We start from the raw sequence: 19427 nt of genomic DNA, 5'->3' as shown, positions 1-19427 counted from the left end.
CATTCTCAGGCCATTACCATATTATTTTGACCAGTTTGTCCTGAACTATAATATGCAAGGGATGAACAAGACTGTTGTCGAGCTCCATAGGATGCTCAAGATGATAGAACAGTTGGTTAAGAAGAATCCTCCGATAATGCTTATACAGAGGGGACCTTCCCCTCGAGGCCAAGAAAGAGGAAAGGCCAAACCAAAGAATGAGGGTAGAGGAATACAACCAAAAGGAAAGATCATCAATATAAACCACCTGAACAACAAAGACAAGAATAAATTCATAAGTGCAAAAAGCTTTATACAAGATATATTCAAAAAGCTAAAAATAGAGAAAATTGTATTACACAACTCAAGTTCATATTTATATAAATTGATTAGAGAGAGATTCGTTTAAACACATTCTTATTTGAAGAAATTTTATATTTCTATTGTAAAACCAATAGTCCCATGTTGCTTCAGTTAGAAGCAACAAAGGGTGCAGTAGTTGATTGTTGAGTGAAAGAAGGTACTTTACTCAAACTTAAACTATCTTGTAAAAGGTTTATACTCTACATCTAAAAGAGTTCAGTAGTGGATTAAAGCTTAGAAGAAGGTATTCTGAGGACTTGACATAGGCAGGAGGCTGAACCATTATAAATCTATTGAGTAATTACTTTCCTTGATATTGTCTTTTACCTCTACTGAATATTGCATGCTGTGATATCTCAACTTAAACCTCTGAATATTATGTGCATAACTTAAATAGCATCTGCCCTAAGTTCTTTAGAGCCTCTAATAAAGAGTTATCCTCTAGGTGGAAAGTTTCAGAAACTCAAGCAATCTTAGTAGACTGAATTGCTGAAAAGCTCAGTATATTGAAGTTGCCTCTGATACTGAAAATTGCCCTTTGTTTTTTATTGACTAGCGTAAGAAAAGTTTTTAAAGGCGTAAATTACTCAATAGTTCTATTCAACCCCCACCCTTTTAGAACTAATTCGGCTTATTAAGGACCAATAAGTGGTATCAGGGCTAGTGCTCTATCTTAAAGATACAGCTATCTTGAGCTAAAGATCCCCCTAATGGCTGCCAATAGCACACGTAACCTTCCTAGTAATGAGACCACACAGATCCTTCTAGAAGGTCTGTCTATTATCAGACCCCTCTGTTTTTTAGATCAAATTACACATTCTAAAAGAACTGAATCAAAAGTTTCATCCAAGCTCAAAGCATGAGTTCATGGCTACCAATAGTCAAAGGCCCACATGTTCCTTCTGAAATAGTGGAAAGGGTAAAAGTTGTCAAGTCAGAATATAAGTGGACTAACGAAGATCTTAAAAAGCTTTAAACAAATGCCTCGGTTATAAACATGCTTAACTGTGCGTTAGATGTTGTAGAGTACAACAAAATTTCAGGTTGTGAATCTGCTCATGAGATTTGGAACAAGCTAGAGATCACCTACGAAAGAACCCGCAAAATAAAAGAGTCCAAGATCAACAAGAACATGATGCTATATGAGCTGTTTAAAATGCATGAGAGTGAAGGCATCTCAGATATGAATGCCAGGTTCACTAATATCATGAACAAGCTCAAACTTCTAAGAAAGATTTTCTCAAAAGAGGAACAAATGAAGAAACTCCTCAGAAGCTTCCTAAAAGTTGGCAAGCCAAGAAGACAACTATTGAAGAAGCATAGAACCTGGCCACCTATAAATACGATGAACTAATATGATCTCTACTTACATATGAGATCTCTATGAAGAACTTTAAGGTGAAAGAACAGTAAGAAGATAAAAATCAGAAGTCCAAAAGAAGAAGTCCATTATTCTGAAGGTTGACTCAATAGATGAAAGCTCAACAAACGATGAAGATATAGTGAGTTCACTCGGAAGATGAAATGGATGTTCAAGATGAGTGATAAATATAACAAGAAGACATTCAGAAGGTTTCATAGACCCAAAAAGGAGTATAGTGATAACAAGTATAAGAAGGAACCAAACAAGCTTATCACTTGCTTTGAATGTCATCAACATGCACACGTCAAGTCTAATTGCACAAACCTGAAGAAGGAGAAAAGACATGGCAAGAAAGCCATGGTGGCCACATGGAGTGACAACGAGGAATCCTCATCCTCCAAAAATGAAGCCTCTAAAATTTCTAACATATGCTTCATGGCGATGGAGACTGAAGAGCCTAGAGCCTTTGAGATAGCGGGGTCATCCAATGTTGCTGAAGACAAAGAGTATGATTAGAGTATTGAGGTAAGTCCCTCTTCTGAACTTAAAGAAAAAATGATAAATTCCTTATGTGATATTTATTCCTTAATGAAGAAATATAATAAAAATATCAATGTGCTAAATAAAAGATGTTATGAAATAGAGGATGATAAACTTGTTGACATCGGATATCTTTTGGAAGATAGTTCTCATGTAGATGAGAATGTCAAACTTTTAATGAAGAAAGTCAATCATCTTACTGAGGATGATAAATCCCTCAGGAAAGACGTAACATCACTTTAGAGTCACCGGGTGACTTAGAAGGCCAATAAACACCATTAGTACTCTAGAAGAAATATTTCGGTATGAAAGGATGGAAAAGTAAACCAAGGGTTGTGTGCAACTTCTATGGAAAGATAGGCCACGCTACTGAAATGTGTTGGCACAAGAATGACAATTATGATGGATATGACCAAGTACATGTCAAGACTAACCCCAAAGGATCCAAAAAGATTTGGGTACCTAAGAAATATTGATTACCTTGCAGGTTGGCCTGAGATGTGCATAAGAGTAAAAAAATTTGGTATATTGACAACGTATGTTCAAGGCATATTACTGGTGATGAAACACAAGTCATCATATTAGAGCATAAAAGAGGAAATGTGGGTTTTGGAGATAACAAGAAAGGGAAGATAGTAGACTCTGGATCCATTGGAACCAATCCCACTATTAAAGCTTTGTTAAGCCCAAAATATACCTAAAATAACATCGATATTTACCTTAATTTTCTATTAAAATCATGTTGATTATGTTCATTTAGAATACTTTTACGTCTATATTTGTTTCTTTGATGCAAGGTACTCAATTATTTGGTAAAATCCAAATAGGAGCTAAAATGAGAGGAAAATCACAGTTTCGAGCTAAAAGTACGCATAATTCAGAAGACCGATACGAAGAGACGGTAAACAGTCGAGGACCGGGCAAAAACACCCATGCTGCGACCGAGATTCCCATATCTCGATCGCGACATGCCTACTTCAGACAAGAAAATTCACTTTCGCTCAAGCCCCAGGTCGCGACTGAGATTCTTAAATCTCGGTAGCAGCAGCGAAGGTTCCAGCACACATTTTACATGTGTTAATTTCCAAACGATGCGCTCTTTCATCCGGATAGAGGTGAATCTTCACCAACGGATATGACCCTTCAAACACACCTATTGGAATATTATAAATAGATGAAGAAGTTCAGAGTTCAATGTTGGTTGGTTAATGAGAGTTTAGATAACAGATGTTATGTTGAAGCTCTGACTCAGAAAAGTGTCAGAGATTAGTTTACATTTCTGTAAAGCAAACTTGTTGTACACAAGATTGTTCTTAGATTAATTACAAACACAGTAGCGATTAAGTTTAGATTAAGAATTGTTCGAAGACAAGTTTTCATTCTGGTAGAAGATGAACCATCTCTATTCCGAAGATTCAACGAGAAGAACTAACAGCGGAAGCGACACCAGAGTCCGACAAACTCCAACGAAGTTTGAGGAAAGGATTGACAACCTGGAACTCAAATTAGTTAGAATGCTCTCCATGTTTACTTTTCTCTGTTAACTTGTTATGATTCATAACTTCTATAATAAAACGTTTACACAATTCAATATATAATTATGTAGTTACTTTGATGTTACCTTCGAAGTAAGGTTCTGGTGTTTCCATTAAAACGTATTTAATTTTACATAGTTACAACGAAACTTATAGTTGAATACTTGAAAGAATTAGTGTTTACGGAAGATATGATCGTTAGGTCGGCTTATCGGAAATAAATACCAATTTGATTAAGGTAGAAATCTACTCCGAACCAGAGATATTTCTACGGTTCAAAGCCCGTTAATTAAAGGAATTTACGATTTATTACATGCTTATAATCTTTTCAAAGTTTAAGTTGTTATCTTTGCTTAATACAAATGAGTTTAACGCTTTTCTTACTTTAAACGCTAAGGTTTATGTCTTGTAATCCGATCTCGAGACAGAATTGTTTTCTAAATTTCTAACAAAAATTTCTCATCTGATTCTGATAAATTTAATTCAATCCAATCCAATTCAATTAAATGATTTTCTATATTATAAACCTAAAACGTGAATCAAACTGAATTAAAATAAGTTTTCGTTAAAAAGCGTTCTCTGTGGGATCGATATTTTATTACTATAATCGAAACCGTGCACTTGCGAAATTTGCCTAACAAGCTTTTAGGAAGCTCCCTCTCGTCTTCGTATAAGCTTCTCAATGGCAGCATGATAGTAGGGGCATTTGTAGCACTAGATTGGGTATTGGGCAGTTGTCCAAACCATACTCGACGGTGGTAGTAGCAATTCTACGAACTTCCATTGGCAGAAATTATGGTGCCTGAAGTTACCCGAGGATTAAATTTTTATGTTGAAACTGTGTACTGGATATCTTACCATCTGGGGCCTATTAATTCTGCATGGTATTGATGTGATGAATAATTGTGCATCTTGTGGTGATTAACGGGAACACAGTGTCCACCTTTTTATTGATTGCGACTTCGCCCAGGCCTGCTAGGATGTAGCACAGTTAGCTCTTGATATTCCTCATGTCAAAACCTTCCTATAGTGTGGTGTTAATCGACCATCAACAATATTGTCTTGAAGCTATATGAACGATTATGTGGACTCTATGGCGATGTTGCAAAAACTTGGTGTGGTCGGACTCTGGGAAATCTACTGTTGTTAGTGTGAATCTATCTTTAGGATATCTTGATCAATTTCAGTAGCACCAAGCCCATACACAGCACCCCCGCGGTTCCACTGATAACGACTGTTGCAGCTACTAGATATGTCCGCCTGCTGGTCACCTAAAGGTAAACATCGATGTTGCTTTATTCCCTGACTAATTCTCCCTTGGCTATGGATTTGTCGTTCGTGATGATGAAGGACATGTATGAGAGAGCATGCACGAGTTTACGTACCAGTGTTGGGAAGACTGAAGAGATCCCTATTACGATTGGAGTCCATCAAGGCTCCGCACTTAGCCCATTTCTTTTTTCCATTGTTATGGATGAATTAATGAGTTCACTTCAAGATGGTATACCATGGTGCATGTTGTTTGCAGATGATATTGTGTTGGTTGATGAGACGAAAGAAGACATAGAGAGGAAGTTGGAACTATGGAGATAAACTTTGGAATATAGAGGCTTTAAGTTAAGCCGAAGTAAGACGTAATATTTGGAGTGTAACTTTAGTGGAAATAGAAGTATGGAGGCATGGACAATCACCCTGGATGGGAGGGTTGTCCAGGGCTCAAATTGCTTCTGTTATTTAGGGTCTATTATTCAAACAGATGGAAAAGTGGATGGGGATGTTGCTTATAGGATTAAATCTGGTTGGTCGAAGTGGAAGAGTGCTACAGGTTTCCTTTGCGACTCTGACAGGCCTAATAGATTAAAGGGAAAATTCTACCGCACGAAAATTAGACCTGCATTGTTATATGGTACGGAGTGTTGGGCAGTGAAATAGTGTCACATTCATAAGATGTTCGTGGCGGAGATGCGTATGTTGCAATGGATGTATGGTCATACGAGAAATGATCGGGTGAGTAATGAAATAATTAAGACAAAATTAGGGATTACACCTATTGAGAATAATATGAGGGAAAATCAACTAATATGGTTTGTTCATGTAAGACGAAGAGCGCTTGATGCACTGGTTAGAAGGATTGAAGAATGGCAAAGGGATGCAATGGTGAGGGGTATGGGAAGGCCTAAGAAAACTTGGAAGATGGTGATTAAGAGTGATATTATTTTATTGGGGATTGAGGAAATTATGGTAGTGGATAGGACAGAGTGGAGGGAGAGAATTTATGTCGCTGACACGACATGATTTCATAGTTTCGTATGACGGTTCATGTTAGCCAACCCCGAATCATTTCGGGACTAAGGCTTTGTTGTTGTTGTTGTTGTTGTTGTTGATGACATTGGCAGGGTAAATGGCTATTTTTCCTATTTGATTCCTAGCTAGATGGAAGCCTCGGGGGTGGAGGCTCTATGTGTGAAGGATGCACTGTTATGGTTAAAGGAGAGGGGTATGAGGTCGTACTACTGCAAACCAATTGCCTAATTGCTGCCTAGTTCTTTAACTCTAATTTTGAAGATTTGAGTAACATCGGTGAATGTAGGAGCCTTGCAGCTCAAATAAGAGTTGACAAACCCAGTTTCATAGCTTAGCACGGGCATTCGAATCACTACGCCAAATTGCCTCTTAAACGACGGTTAAAAACCGTCATCCCGGGAGATATAAAACTGTCACGGGGCTCGCTACCGTCTGTTGCACCTTCAGACAACGGTTAGGTTCTGTTATGTGACGGAACGACACATGACATTAGCCTATTTGCGTACTGTCATCTTCCTCTTGTTACGATGCATCTTATTTATTACTACTGTCACCTTTAATGTCATCACATGACATACTAATAATTAAAACCGTCAAGTTGACATGTGGGAAATTGGCATATTGAATTTGTTATCACAGTTCGCATAATAATTTCTGTCGTTATAGCTTGTTTTAGATGGCATAGGTCTTAATCAATCATGTCAAAGGATTTATTTTCAGATGACAGATTCGTTTATTTTAATGTCTTTTTATTGTTGTTTAGATGACATTTTTTAAAATTAAAATGTCACTTTCTGCCTTCTTCGTATGAATTTCTGGTTTTTACCTGAATAATGAAACATACTCAAATATGAACATGAAATTCTGTATATCAATAGTTTTAATTTTATTGGAGACCAATGCTCATAATCTGTTTACATTTATACATATACATTTCTAAATTAAAACTAAAAAATAACCAATACATATCCAAATTCTGAAACAAATCGATCTTGATGTATCTCCATATCTTAGAGTCATTATTAGGCCTACAATCCCAAAGTCTTGATATCTGCAAAACCCAAAGCAAGTCATTAATACACTAGCATCATTACACGAAACCCTAAACGCACTAAAGACCTTTCCCCTTTCACGACCTTTCACTTAGCCACCACTATCATATCACTATAAATAATAAGCATCATAATCATTCAGTGTCCATACATTCAGCCCAGAAAACTTACATTGTACAATGGATCCTGTTGTGCTTGTTCAGGAACAGGTAATTGCTGAAATGGAGAACCCAAGGTGGCTTCTAGCCATCGATGGTATGTCAATCCATATTTTTTTCTTTAAATCTTCCTGGTTTCTTCTGTCTATTTGTAATGATTATTCTTATTTTGGATGATAACAGGTCCTCTGGATAATAACTTCTTCAAATGGGCTGTCAGAATAAAAGGCCCCCAATACACCCTATTTGAAAGGGGTGTATTTGAAATCAGAATCAGCTACCATTCGGAGTTCCCAAACAGACCTCCAACAGTAATATTAACTTATCTTATTAAGATATATGAACCTACATGACATTGTATACACATACACTAATCAATGTCTCCTCTTATTCTCAGTTTCGCTTCTAGAATAAGATCTATCATCTTAACGTGGCTCCTCAGGGGATGATTTATTTTCCCCGTCTCCTTACTCACCCTCCCTTTCCCACTGCCACGATATAGATATGCCACCATTTATCTAGTTCATTTGATAAACACTTAATCATGTTTTTGATCTAATTATTCTATGCGTTTTGTAGCTGCTGTGGAACATATATGATCTACTACTACTACAACCTCACATTGAGGCACCATTTTTTAGGCAAGAAGCAGTTGATGAGCAATACCTCAGCAACATGGAAGATTATGAGGGCCTCGCCCAGAGATGGACTGAGGAGTATGCAATGTGGATATGAGGGGCTCCAAATATGGTTCTCCTTTAAATTCCAAATTTCCTAAACTATCTTGACTAAGAGATAGTAAAGGAAATTTGGAATTCGAAGGAGAATCGAAAGGCAACAATCACCCCCCTTTGTAATATAACATAGAGCTTACTATTTAGTTCGTATGTATATGTATATTCAAGTCATATCAAAAGACATCTTATCATTTGCAAGGCATATCAGAACATGCAAGTAGCCTAAATTGACCCTTTTACAATGTTCCTCCCACTTGGATTGTACTCGTTGAAGAATGAACTTGGTAATGAGGTTTATGATGCTGTCACCACAAGGGATTCTCTTTGTGCTGAATGCATCATAAACCTATCACCATGTTGAATGCTTTTTTTACATTAACAAGCCAAGTGAAAAGGAACATTATAAGAGTATGGCCAATCTCAATGAACATTTTCATGCATGCACATAATCGGTTCTAGCTTTCATGCATGGTTAAGGTATTCAACCAATGAACATTCATAACAATGCACATACATAACCCTTTATAATATACTTTCCACTTGGATTGTACTTGTTGAAAAGTGAGCACAGTGACGAAGTTTGCGATGCTCTAACCAGAAGTTCATAACTTATGCTGATAGCATCAAAAACCCATCACCATTCTGAATGGTTTCAATCAGATAACAAGCCAAGTGGAAGATATATCGTAAACCTATCTCAACATCACCCACAACAACATCATACATGTAACTAATCAGCTACATGCCCAATGAACATTCATACACAAACTCAATCAGTTCTAGCTTCCTAAATAGAACATAAAACATAAACATGCGTCATACACATACACATACTCAATCAGTTCTAGCAGTATAGCTCGTAGGTATAAGAGTATTCCTATATCATAATGAACATTCATAGCTTTAGATTATGCCTAATCAGCTACATGCCCAATGAACATTCATAGCAATGCACATACATAGACTTTATAATATACTTGCCACTTGGATTGTACTTGTTGAAAAGTGAGCACGGTGATGAAGTTTGTGATGCTCTAACCACAAGTTCATAACTTTTGCTGGTACCATCGAAAACCCATCACCGTTCTGAATGGTTTCAATCAGATAACAAGCCAAGTGGAAGATATATTGTAAACCTATCTCAGCAGCATAACTCATATTCAAATAAAAAGGAATCAGGTGAGTTCATAACATTTTCAGCTTGAGACTATGACTAATATGCTACATGCCCAATGAACATTCATACACATACTCAATCGGTCTAGCTTCCTGAACAAAACATCAAACATAAACATGCTTCATACACATACACGTACTTAATCAGTTCTAGCAGTATAACTCATAGGTATAAGAGTATTGCTAATCATAATGAACATTCAAAACTTAAGAGTATGCCTAATCAGCCACATGCTCAATGATCATTCATACACAAACTCAATGAGTTCTAGCTTCTTAAACAGTTCTATCTAACCAATCAGCTCATACCAATCATTTCATAGCAATATAACTCATATTCATACCAATCACTCAATGCATGGTTAAGGTATTCAACTAATCAGTTAATAGCAATGCACATACAAAACCCTTTACAATATATACTTGCCACTTGGATTGTACTCGTTGAAAAGTGAGCACGGTGATGAAGTTTGCGATGCTCTAACCACAAGTTCATAACTTATGCTGATAGCATCGAAAACCCATCACCATTCTGGATGGTTTCAATCAGATAACAATCCAAGTAGAAGATATATAGTAAACCTATTTCAGCATCACCCACAATATTATACATGTAATCATTCAGTTCAAACCCACATAACAATATACATACTTAATGAGTTCTAGTTTCCTAAACATAACATCAAACATAAACATGCTTCATACACATACACATACTCAATCGGTTCTAGCTTCCTAAATAGAACATCAAGCATAAACAAGCCAACATGCTTCATACACATACACATACTCAATCAGATAACAAGTCAAGTGGAAGATATATTGTAGACCTATCTCAGCAGCAGCACCCACAACAACATCATACATGCAACCAATCAGTTCAAACCAACATAACAATAATATATACTCAATAAGTTAAAGAAATCTTCTCATATATTGAAGGCATTAACTGATTGACAATCTCTTCAGTCAGCCTTCCCATGTACTTAAGTATTCTTACTATCCCTGCAAATATTATGTTCAAATAAAAAGGAACCAGATGAGTTCATAACATCTTCAGCATCAGGCACTAAAGACGAATCTAACAATGAATACAATAAAATTAGTGTATCTACTCGAGAGATCTAACCCTTTCAACGATAGGTCTGATAATCAATAGATCCTTATTCCAGCTGTTGAAATCGATATACACAAAAGTAAATTAGATGAGGAAAAGATAGAGTAAGGAACAATGAAACTCTAATACATCCAAGAACGAAGAAAATATGGCTTACCAATACCGTGTTTCGAGCTCACTCCTAGTGATTTCATATAGAAAGAAACCATGGAGATAGAGAGGGATGAAGATTGCGTAACCTAATATGGGGTTTAGGATGGGAGAAAGGGGTTTATATATGAGCTGAAATTTTAGTCAAACGATCGAGCGCCTAAATTTGGTATATGGCCGCGTAAGTGAAATTTCATTTGCCGCTTTTTTTGTTTTCCGCATACAATGACTGTTGGTGTGCCCTAGTTCGTAGGCATTGGTCCTGCAATATGTATTAGACATTTTGTATATTGTTTGAATACATTGTATATGTGTTATATAAATAAAGGCGATAATTCATAATGTTTATATCTTTTGCTATGAAACATGTATGGAGTATCCGTTGATTGATAATCATAAAACGTCCGAGACCTGTTCTATTCGTGGGAACGAATATAACTAAAGGTTTATGCATCTAGTATCTGTGTAGTTGTGTAGGAAGCACTACTACAACACTTGTATAGTCAGATATGGATACAGGTACGCATTGATGTAGCTCAATGTGGACCGATCCGCTCTAGAAAAATTCATGGTGAAAATGTCATTGATCTTTCTAAGTGTAGAACTCTATTATCTCCAGACCTATTTCATTATAGTAAATGACGTGGGATGCGGTTCACTTTGATATGCGCCTAACAGGTCTGTAACAGGATGCCAAATACAGGTATGTTGGGTGGATCGTTGAACAAGTTGTTGCGGATAGATGGAGTGATGGGATTACCACTCACCTAACGGTGAGCCGATATCACCGGCCACTTGAGAAGTGGAACTGAAGAAGTGTGTGGCCACACCCTGATAAGTAGTTTACTTATCTGATTCATTAGTTCACTTTAGATCAAGAAATATAATAAACCGTATAGAGAATGACAGTCACCATGTCTCTGGTTTATAATATGGATATGCAAATGGTAAGAGATACTGAGAGATCATCTACTGGGTTTCATGTGTCTTCTATAGACGGATGAAGTAATTCGTATCAGCCAGAGGCCTTAATGGTTTGCTAGAACCCACTCATGGTCATTAGGCTTTAGGCCCATGTCTGGTTGAGGACGAACCCTTAGGATCGTGCACACACAACTCGTGGAATTGAATAATAGTATAATCTTAAATGCATGTTATGTATTTAATCAGAATAAAATATGTTAATTAATTGTTAATTAATTAACAAAGGGATAAATTGATTATTTGTTATTTAACAAGTTAATCAATTTGATATTTAATTTGGTTATGGTTAATTAATTAATTTTCCAAATATAATTAATTAATCAATTGATTAATTAGGTTGCATAGGATAAATTATTAATTGAACCATAATGCAATAAATTCTATAGGGCCATAAATATATATGTGGGATTATTTAATTAGGCCTATTTGATCCTAATTGAATTAAATATAATCTATAGGGTTATATTTATGATTAGGGATCAAGGAGGGACTAATTAGAAATTAGCCAACTAAAGTGGGGTAATTAAATTGGGCCTATTTGGACCTAATTGAATTAAATATAATCTGTAGGGTTATATTTATGGTTAGGGATCAAGGAGTGACTAATTTGATATTAGCCACTTAACATAAACCTAATTGATAAAGGTATTTATTCATTAGGTTTAGTAAGCTGATCATCACTTTCCTCCTTGGAAATTTCGGCCCCCTCAAGTCCCTGCACAAAGTTCTTCGTGTTCTTCGTGCTCAGATTATTCTGAATCGATTACGGCTAGCACCGGTTCAGTTCCTATACGGTTGGTGCACGTGATTAAGGAGATTCACTCGACTTGTGGATTCCTGCAGCCGTCTCTAGAAGAGACATCACCCGTAAGTTCCTGGATCTTTATTTTAATTTTGTTTTGAAGTTCACTCCGTGGCAGTCTGACACGATCTTAACTGGATTATAGAAAATCTAACCGTAGTTTTCCGCTGCATTGGTTAATTTTTGATGACTAATCCCCAACAATGACATTCATTTATTATAGGTGTCATCTGATGAGCAAGTGAAATTTAACGAAAACGCGCGTTTTCTTTGGATGACAAGATTGTGTCATCGGAATGCCACATGTGAATCGAGCGCGCTTTTAATTACGCCTTCAGATGACATAATGTTAAAATACTATCACGAAAATAAATATCTGTCATGTATCTTGTGTCATATGAAAGGAAAAATGACATAGTGGATCAAATGCTAGTCCTTATTGGTTAGATGTACCAGCATTTTGTCAGCCTTTAATCATGTCTGATGTAATGTTATTCTCTTGATTTATGAAATTCCCTCTTTCAAAAAAAAAAATACAAAGGCTCCACTATATATGGAGTTAGTCACACTCATACTCAACCAATTTTTTGGGATGACCCTAAAGTTTTTTTTAAAAGTGCAGATTTAATATGATATATATTAAATTATGTAAACTTACACTATCATTTTCAAACAAGATTAATTTTAGTCTTGCATCATCAATATTTTAAAATAACTGTTTTAACTGTTATTTAACTGTCACATCAGATCTTCCAAACAAGTTTATCGATAATCTGAAGCAATTTTATACATTTTTTATTGGTTATTTGCGATATTAAAAAATTTAAACAGTTTGCCAATTTTTTTTATTAATTTATATGTGACGGACTTATTAGCATTTTAACAGATTTTTTATATCTAGGTTTGTAACATATTAAATATCTAACATAAGGATAAAAATGATCTTGCTTATTAATATTGGGTTAAATTTGAATCATTTTATACATTTAGACTAACTCTCAACTTCACTGAAACTTTGGTACTTATCCTAATTTCTTTAATTTCATTCTTTTTCTTTCACTATAAGAAAAACGTTGATCTGCTATGAAAAATTTAGTAGTAGAATAACGAAAATCTATAACAGATGACGGTCAGCTACGGATCTCCTACAAATACAATTCTATAGCAGAAAGGCTTAGAAATTAAATTCTGAATGCTGAAAGCGTTGTCGCCATGTATATGAAAGCAGTAATGTGATTAATAGATGGGGAGAGTAGATCCAACAACTAGTAACTTGGTATACAATAAGTTTTACCTGCTTTTTCTTTTTCAAGGATTCCTCCAATTGGGCAATCTTATCAGCACACGCTTTCTCTTTTTCAGATATCATGCTCTTCTCCTTCTTCCTTGATATTGACTCATAACAGAATTAGTACATTTTCGAGCAAGTGAAAAGAGTGGGTTTTTTAAAGCAGTGCTCACTCAGTTGTTCATATCGAATGAATAACCTTTCATTCTCTTCTTCAAATTTGGAAATGGTATCCGCCAAATAACATTAAGAGTTCGCTCTAAGTTGATCATAAGTATTCAATTAGAACTATTGATAATAATCATAGACAATAAGTACATAATTTAAGGGAAAAGAAAATCACAAAATTATGGAGATCTTTTACTTTATTTTCTAATGCATTCTAAAGACGATAATAAATCAAACTAAGCTAACCGTTACTATGTTAGAGCCATATCATGATTGGAATATCCCAACCAATAAAATGCTGATTAAATCAAGTTAATCTCTAAATTTACCATATAAATTACTCTATCACTCACAAAATGCTCTTCTGAGAACTCAAGCATGTATATTATTATAAAGTTCATACAAAGTAATAACTACAAATTTACTATGCCAAATAGCCTCTCCAATGACGGTTAAAAGTCTTCATCCCGTAAGATATAAATCTGTTACAAGGCTCGCTGCCGTCTGATAATGCATCAGACAGCGATCGAGTTCTATCATCTGTAGCAGCAACATATGACACGTGCTTCCTAACGTTCCGTCATCTTTTCCACGTTACGATGACGTTAGTTTTATTTGGAACCGTCACATTGGATTCATTCTAATGACAAATATTCTATATATTCTGTCACCGGAGTTTATGAAATAATAGACCTTTTACGTGTCATACGACATATTCTATCCTCATATCTGTCATTGTAGATAAGTTAAGATGATAATTTTTATCTTTATTACTGTCATGGGAAGCTATTTGAGATGACAAACTATTTAACTATTTGTGTCTTGTGAGAGGATTTCACATGACATTTTCATTTAATAAACTGTAACACAAATTAGTCGTATTTGACTACGTAAAGTATTAGACGACAGTCTTATTTTTGGTTTATGTCATCTTAACGTTTTAGTCATGACAGTATTTCATTAACCTGGTATCATGTCACGCATGATAATATGACATTTTTTTTAATTTAGCGCTCATTCAATATTGCAATAGACGACAAACTTTTTTTGTCAATTGTGTCGCATAACATGTACTCCTTTCATGCACCTGTACATACGGCCATTGAATTAAGTACTACTGCAATTATAAGAAAGTTATAAACTTCACATATAACTTTACGTATCCATTAATTACATAAACTTTACACCTATTATGCACCATACAAACTTTACACCTATATCATAATTTAAAAAAAGGTCAATGCTATTAATTGGGGTGGCACAAATTCGGTCACCCCATCATCTGCCAACAAGAACAACTAGATGTTCTTGTTAGCTTCCATCCCAATGAGATTTGAACCTATGGCCTTTTACATTAAAATACACATTTTAAAACAACTCAATCACATTAAAATATCTAAATAACACTATAAAGTGTAAATATAAAGCAATATTAGAGGGGCCTATAAGGGGCATAACCACTATTACTCAAGTGTGGAGTCGGCGGCCGGAGCACCCCCGGCCTCTAGGTTGGCTCTTACGTTGGGTATTAGCTTTCCTCATCACAATCTCTTGCATAACATCATGACTCGAGAAATGAATGATAGACCCCTCTTTAATCTTGTAGTCGGCTAAAGTGATCTTTCTATCTTTAAGATTCTTCTCACCATATAACAAAATCTGTTTATTTGCGGGCACATGTTCTTTGTATTCAATCTTAGCCTTTAAATCATCAACTGTGTCATACATATCAACTTCCAAGGTGATTCTACGGGCAATCATAGTAACCAAAATAATTTTCATACGAGTTCTAGGACGAAGAATATGGTGGAGCATAGACTTATTATGAATGTTATAATCAGCAAGCGTGCGGTAATCCTTAAGCTCTTCTCCCGCAAAAATGAACCTTTGAGGGCTTGGAGGGATCCTTTCCTTGTCCCAGATCTTAGCTTTTACATTGTCAATAGTGTCTGAGCTTTCTACCTCTAGAGTGATTGTCTTCCCATGAAGAGTTTTCACAAAGATTTTCATCTGAGATTAAATATACAATATGTATAAGAATTATTATAAATCATATAAACTTCATTTCTACAAACTAGTATAAAATCTTATACGAACGAATTTCTCTGAACTCCAATATAAATTAATAACACAGATTATAGATCAAGCTAAAATAAAAGTGTTGTGAAAATAACCAACCACACTAGTCTGATTTCAGACAACATTCAACAAAGAACAACAAGATTCTATTAGAAATTTAGCAATCAATCAACTCTACAAACACATAATTCACATCAAACAAGAGAAGTTCTTAAATAAAAAATTCTATATGAAAAAGCATTATGTGAATCATCATCAAGGCCTAGTAAACATTTCAAAACCTAATTTCAAAATTTTAGAAAGTAAACCACAAAATCACAAAGGATCTCTTCTAACTATCCAATAACTAGTTAGGATTAAGGTATAATTTTTCTCTATAGCAAATAGAACAATTGATTGATCTATGAATCCAAAGAATTATTCGATAAGCAAAATTTAAAATAAAAAAGAAATAAAGACTAACCCTGAAAGAGATAAGGGACTAGTTGAAGAATCGTATAAATAGCAATTTCTGATATCTCAACATAAAAATGAGTTGAACACTTATTTATAGTTATCTCGCGTTACTTGCCTTACAATTTCAAGTTGTTGTAACATTAAAAAAATTTAATATTGAAACTCTCTTATTAATTTGTTGAACTTACATCTATACTATATATAATCTATACTATATATAATTACGGAAGCAGAGAGAAATGAGAAGAAGTGTTTTAGAGGTCTTTTTGATGAGTTGTCAACGTAGTAAAAAACCAGATTAAAAATATTTAATTAATTAAAATAAATATTTAATTAATTAAAAATAAATATTTAATTAATTAAAAATAACAAATTTATATTTATAATATATTAAATAATTACTAGCCTATTAATTAAAATAATAAAAGAAAGCAAGAGTTACGGGAAGATGAAAAAACACAAAGCAAATGAAATCCAAAAGTCACAAATAAACTTCTATATAAAACATGATAGATAGTATTCCACCATTATATTCATTGGTCACGATAGATAGTATTATATTTCTGAAGGTAAATATTCGATTTTTTTTCATATGTTGTAGTTATTTTGTTCTCAATTATGTTGTTGTTTTATTTTTATTAAACAATAGTTGTTATATTTTCATCTTTCAGATTCATTTCTGTTGTTACCCAGGTTCTATACCTCTCGCTATCTTATCCATGTTTTCTTTTTTATTTGTCTTTTTTTCCAAACTGATAGCTTCATTTCTGTTGTTACCCAGGTTCTATACCTCTCGCTATCTTATCCATGTTTTCTTTTTTATTTGTCTTTTTTTCCAAACTGATAGCTTCAATTGAAGAAATCCGACAGAAATAGAAGATGCATGAACAACTAAAACCGGAAAACACAAAAGTGTCAAAAATTACAAGAAATTCTTATGTTTCTCAAGGTAATTATTCGATTTTTTTTTTCATATGTTGTAGTTATTTTGTTTTTATTAAACAATAGTTATTATAGTTTCATTTTTCAGAGATGAAATTCCATTTGTCGTTACCCAGGTTCCATATCTCTCGCTATCTTATCCATGTTTTCTTTTTTATTTGTCTTTTTTTTCAAAATGACTAAAATAAAGATTTTGTAAATTTGTATTCTTTTTTAGTATATGTTGCTAGGTGTTATCGTTTCGATTGCTAACTCTTAACTAAAATTTAGATTTTCGGCTTTATATGAACTCAATTTTTGGCTTTCTCAATTGTGTTGTTGTTTTATTTTTATTAAACAATTGTTGTTATAGTTTCATCTTTCAGAGATGAAATTCCATTTCTGTCGTTATCCAAATTTCATACCTCTCGCTACCTTATCCATGTTTTCTTTTTTATTTATTTATTTTTCAAAATGACTAAAATAAAGATTTTGTATATTTGCATTCTTTTTAGTATATGTTCCTAGGTGTTATCGTTTTGATTGTTAACTCTAACTAAAATTTAGATTTTTGGCTTTTTATGAACTCAATTTTTAGTTTTAATTGAAGTTAGATTAATTTTTCTAATTCGGAACATGTTGAAATCCAAACATTTTTTTTAGTTTGAGTTTAGCTAATTGATATGAATTGTATTTTTTATTTTTATGCATTTTGGTACAAATAGATATAAAGTTTCACACGATAGTTGTTCATTGAAGTTTGAGACATATTAAATAAAATATTAAAGAGATATTGGAATATTATACTTACAATGAAGTTTATTTCAATATAAATTATGTTATATTATTATTATTATTATCAAGAAGTTATTTTTTCCCAATTTTCTAGACAAAGAGATTGTAAGCGTCTAATATGCTTGATAAGATGTTTATTCTTGAAGAATGTGGATTATGCTAGATACGAATTCAAAATCAAGGTAAATAAAAAAAAATTTTGATGCTCAAAATCGTAAAAATGTACATTAATTATGGATATTGAGATAATTGTTTTTGCAACATTGGCTTATATAATTTTTAACTATTATATTATGGTTCGTACAAAATTGTTAGTATTTCATGAGTTTTTAACAGATGAAAATGAACTATGATCATAGGACAAATTATTGAAAAATATTAATTAAGAAAATATTATTATTTGAATCTCTTCAAATTCTCAAATTTTGATCATAATGATTCTAATTAATATAATTAATTTCACATATTAATTATAAAACGTTTTTTTTTTTGTACTGAGTGGTTACAATTGCGATTTAATTCTATTTAACTAAAATTAATTTATGGACTTAATACTTCTTTAAGAAAAAAATAAAATGTTTAATTAATGGGCAAAAAATATTTTCACTCTCCTCTTTATACGCTTATGTCTCGACATTCTCTCTTATTTTCAAAAAAAAAAAACCGAGAGGAAGATGGTCCTCTCCTAATTATCTTTTTCGTCCCTTCATGTTTTTTTCAATTCTTTTGTTTGTTTTTCTTACTTACAAAATTCAAGAATATATAATTATTAGAAAATATTAATGAAGTCAAATAAGTGATATCTGCGAATATGGCTGATATTCTATATAGTGAAAGAATGAAGAACAAATTGATCGAATGTCTTGATGAGATATTACGAGATGAAAATAGGAGAAATCATCATCTTAATTAAACTGATTCAATTAGATATATTGGGTTATTGTAGCAGAATGAATAATTGAATTTGAATACTTGGTGATCATGAAATTCCATCAACCAAAATAAATATCATCAAGATGAATTTGTGACTAATTCTTACGAATTTTATTTTTTTAATATGTAACATATTGAATTGATAAAGTTTCTTCATATGCAACATTAGAAAAGTATTGATTGTAATAGTTTATAGAATAATATATTGATGTTGCTTCCATTTTAACATAGATTGTAATTTTTTTGTATCGTAGATATAATATTTAATTTTAATTGTAGTTTAATTCAATTTTTGTTTAACCTATATTGTAATTCTTTTGTATCGTAAATATAATATTTAATTTTAATTATAGTTTAATTCAATTTTTGGTTTTTTATTATATTCTAATATATTTCTTAATTAATCTGCTATTTTATTATTATTGTTTCATAGAATATTTGGAATATGAAAATGTATTAAAATTCTTAAAAAGTACAAATCATTGAATTTTGTAAAAATAAATAAATCATTCATCTTTAGTTAAAAT

The 19427-nt window shown here is 33.3% G+C and overlaps 1 protein-coding gene across 1 annotated transcript; it reads right to left on the bottom strand.

Moving 5' to 3' along the window:
- Positions 1-8640: 8640 nt before the first annotated feature.
- On the bottom strand, positions 8641-15726 carry LOC136227171 (ubiquitin-like protein-NEDD8-like protein RUB3). Its single transcript, XM_066015861.1, has 3 exons — positions 15237-15726; positions 9097-9167; positions 8641-8769 (listed from the first exon to the last, which is right to left on the bottom strand). The coding sequence occupies exons 1-3, from the start codon at positions 15724-15726 to the stop codon at positions 8641-8643; spliced, it is 690 nt and encodes a 229-aa protein (XP_065871933.1).
- Between the last annotated feature and the right edge of the window lie 3701 nt (positions 15727-19427).

The sequence above is a fragment of the Euphorbia lathyris genome, chromosome 4, assembly GCF_963576675.1.
Source record: "Euphorbia lathyris chromosome 4, ddEupLath1.1, whole genome shotgun sequence".
Taxonomy (NCBI): Eukaryota; Viridiplantae; Streptophyta; class Magnoliopsida; order Malpighiales; family Euphorbiaceae; genus Euphorbia; species Euphorbia lathyris.
This window is presented reverse-complemented; position numbering and strand designations above follow the sequence as displayed.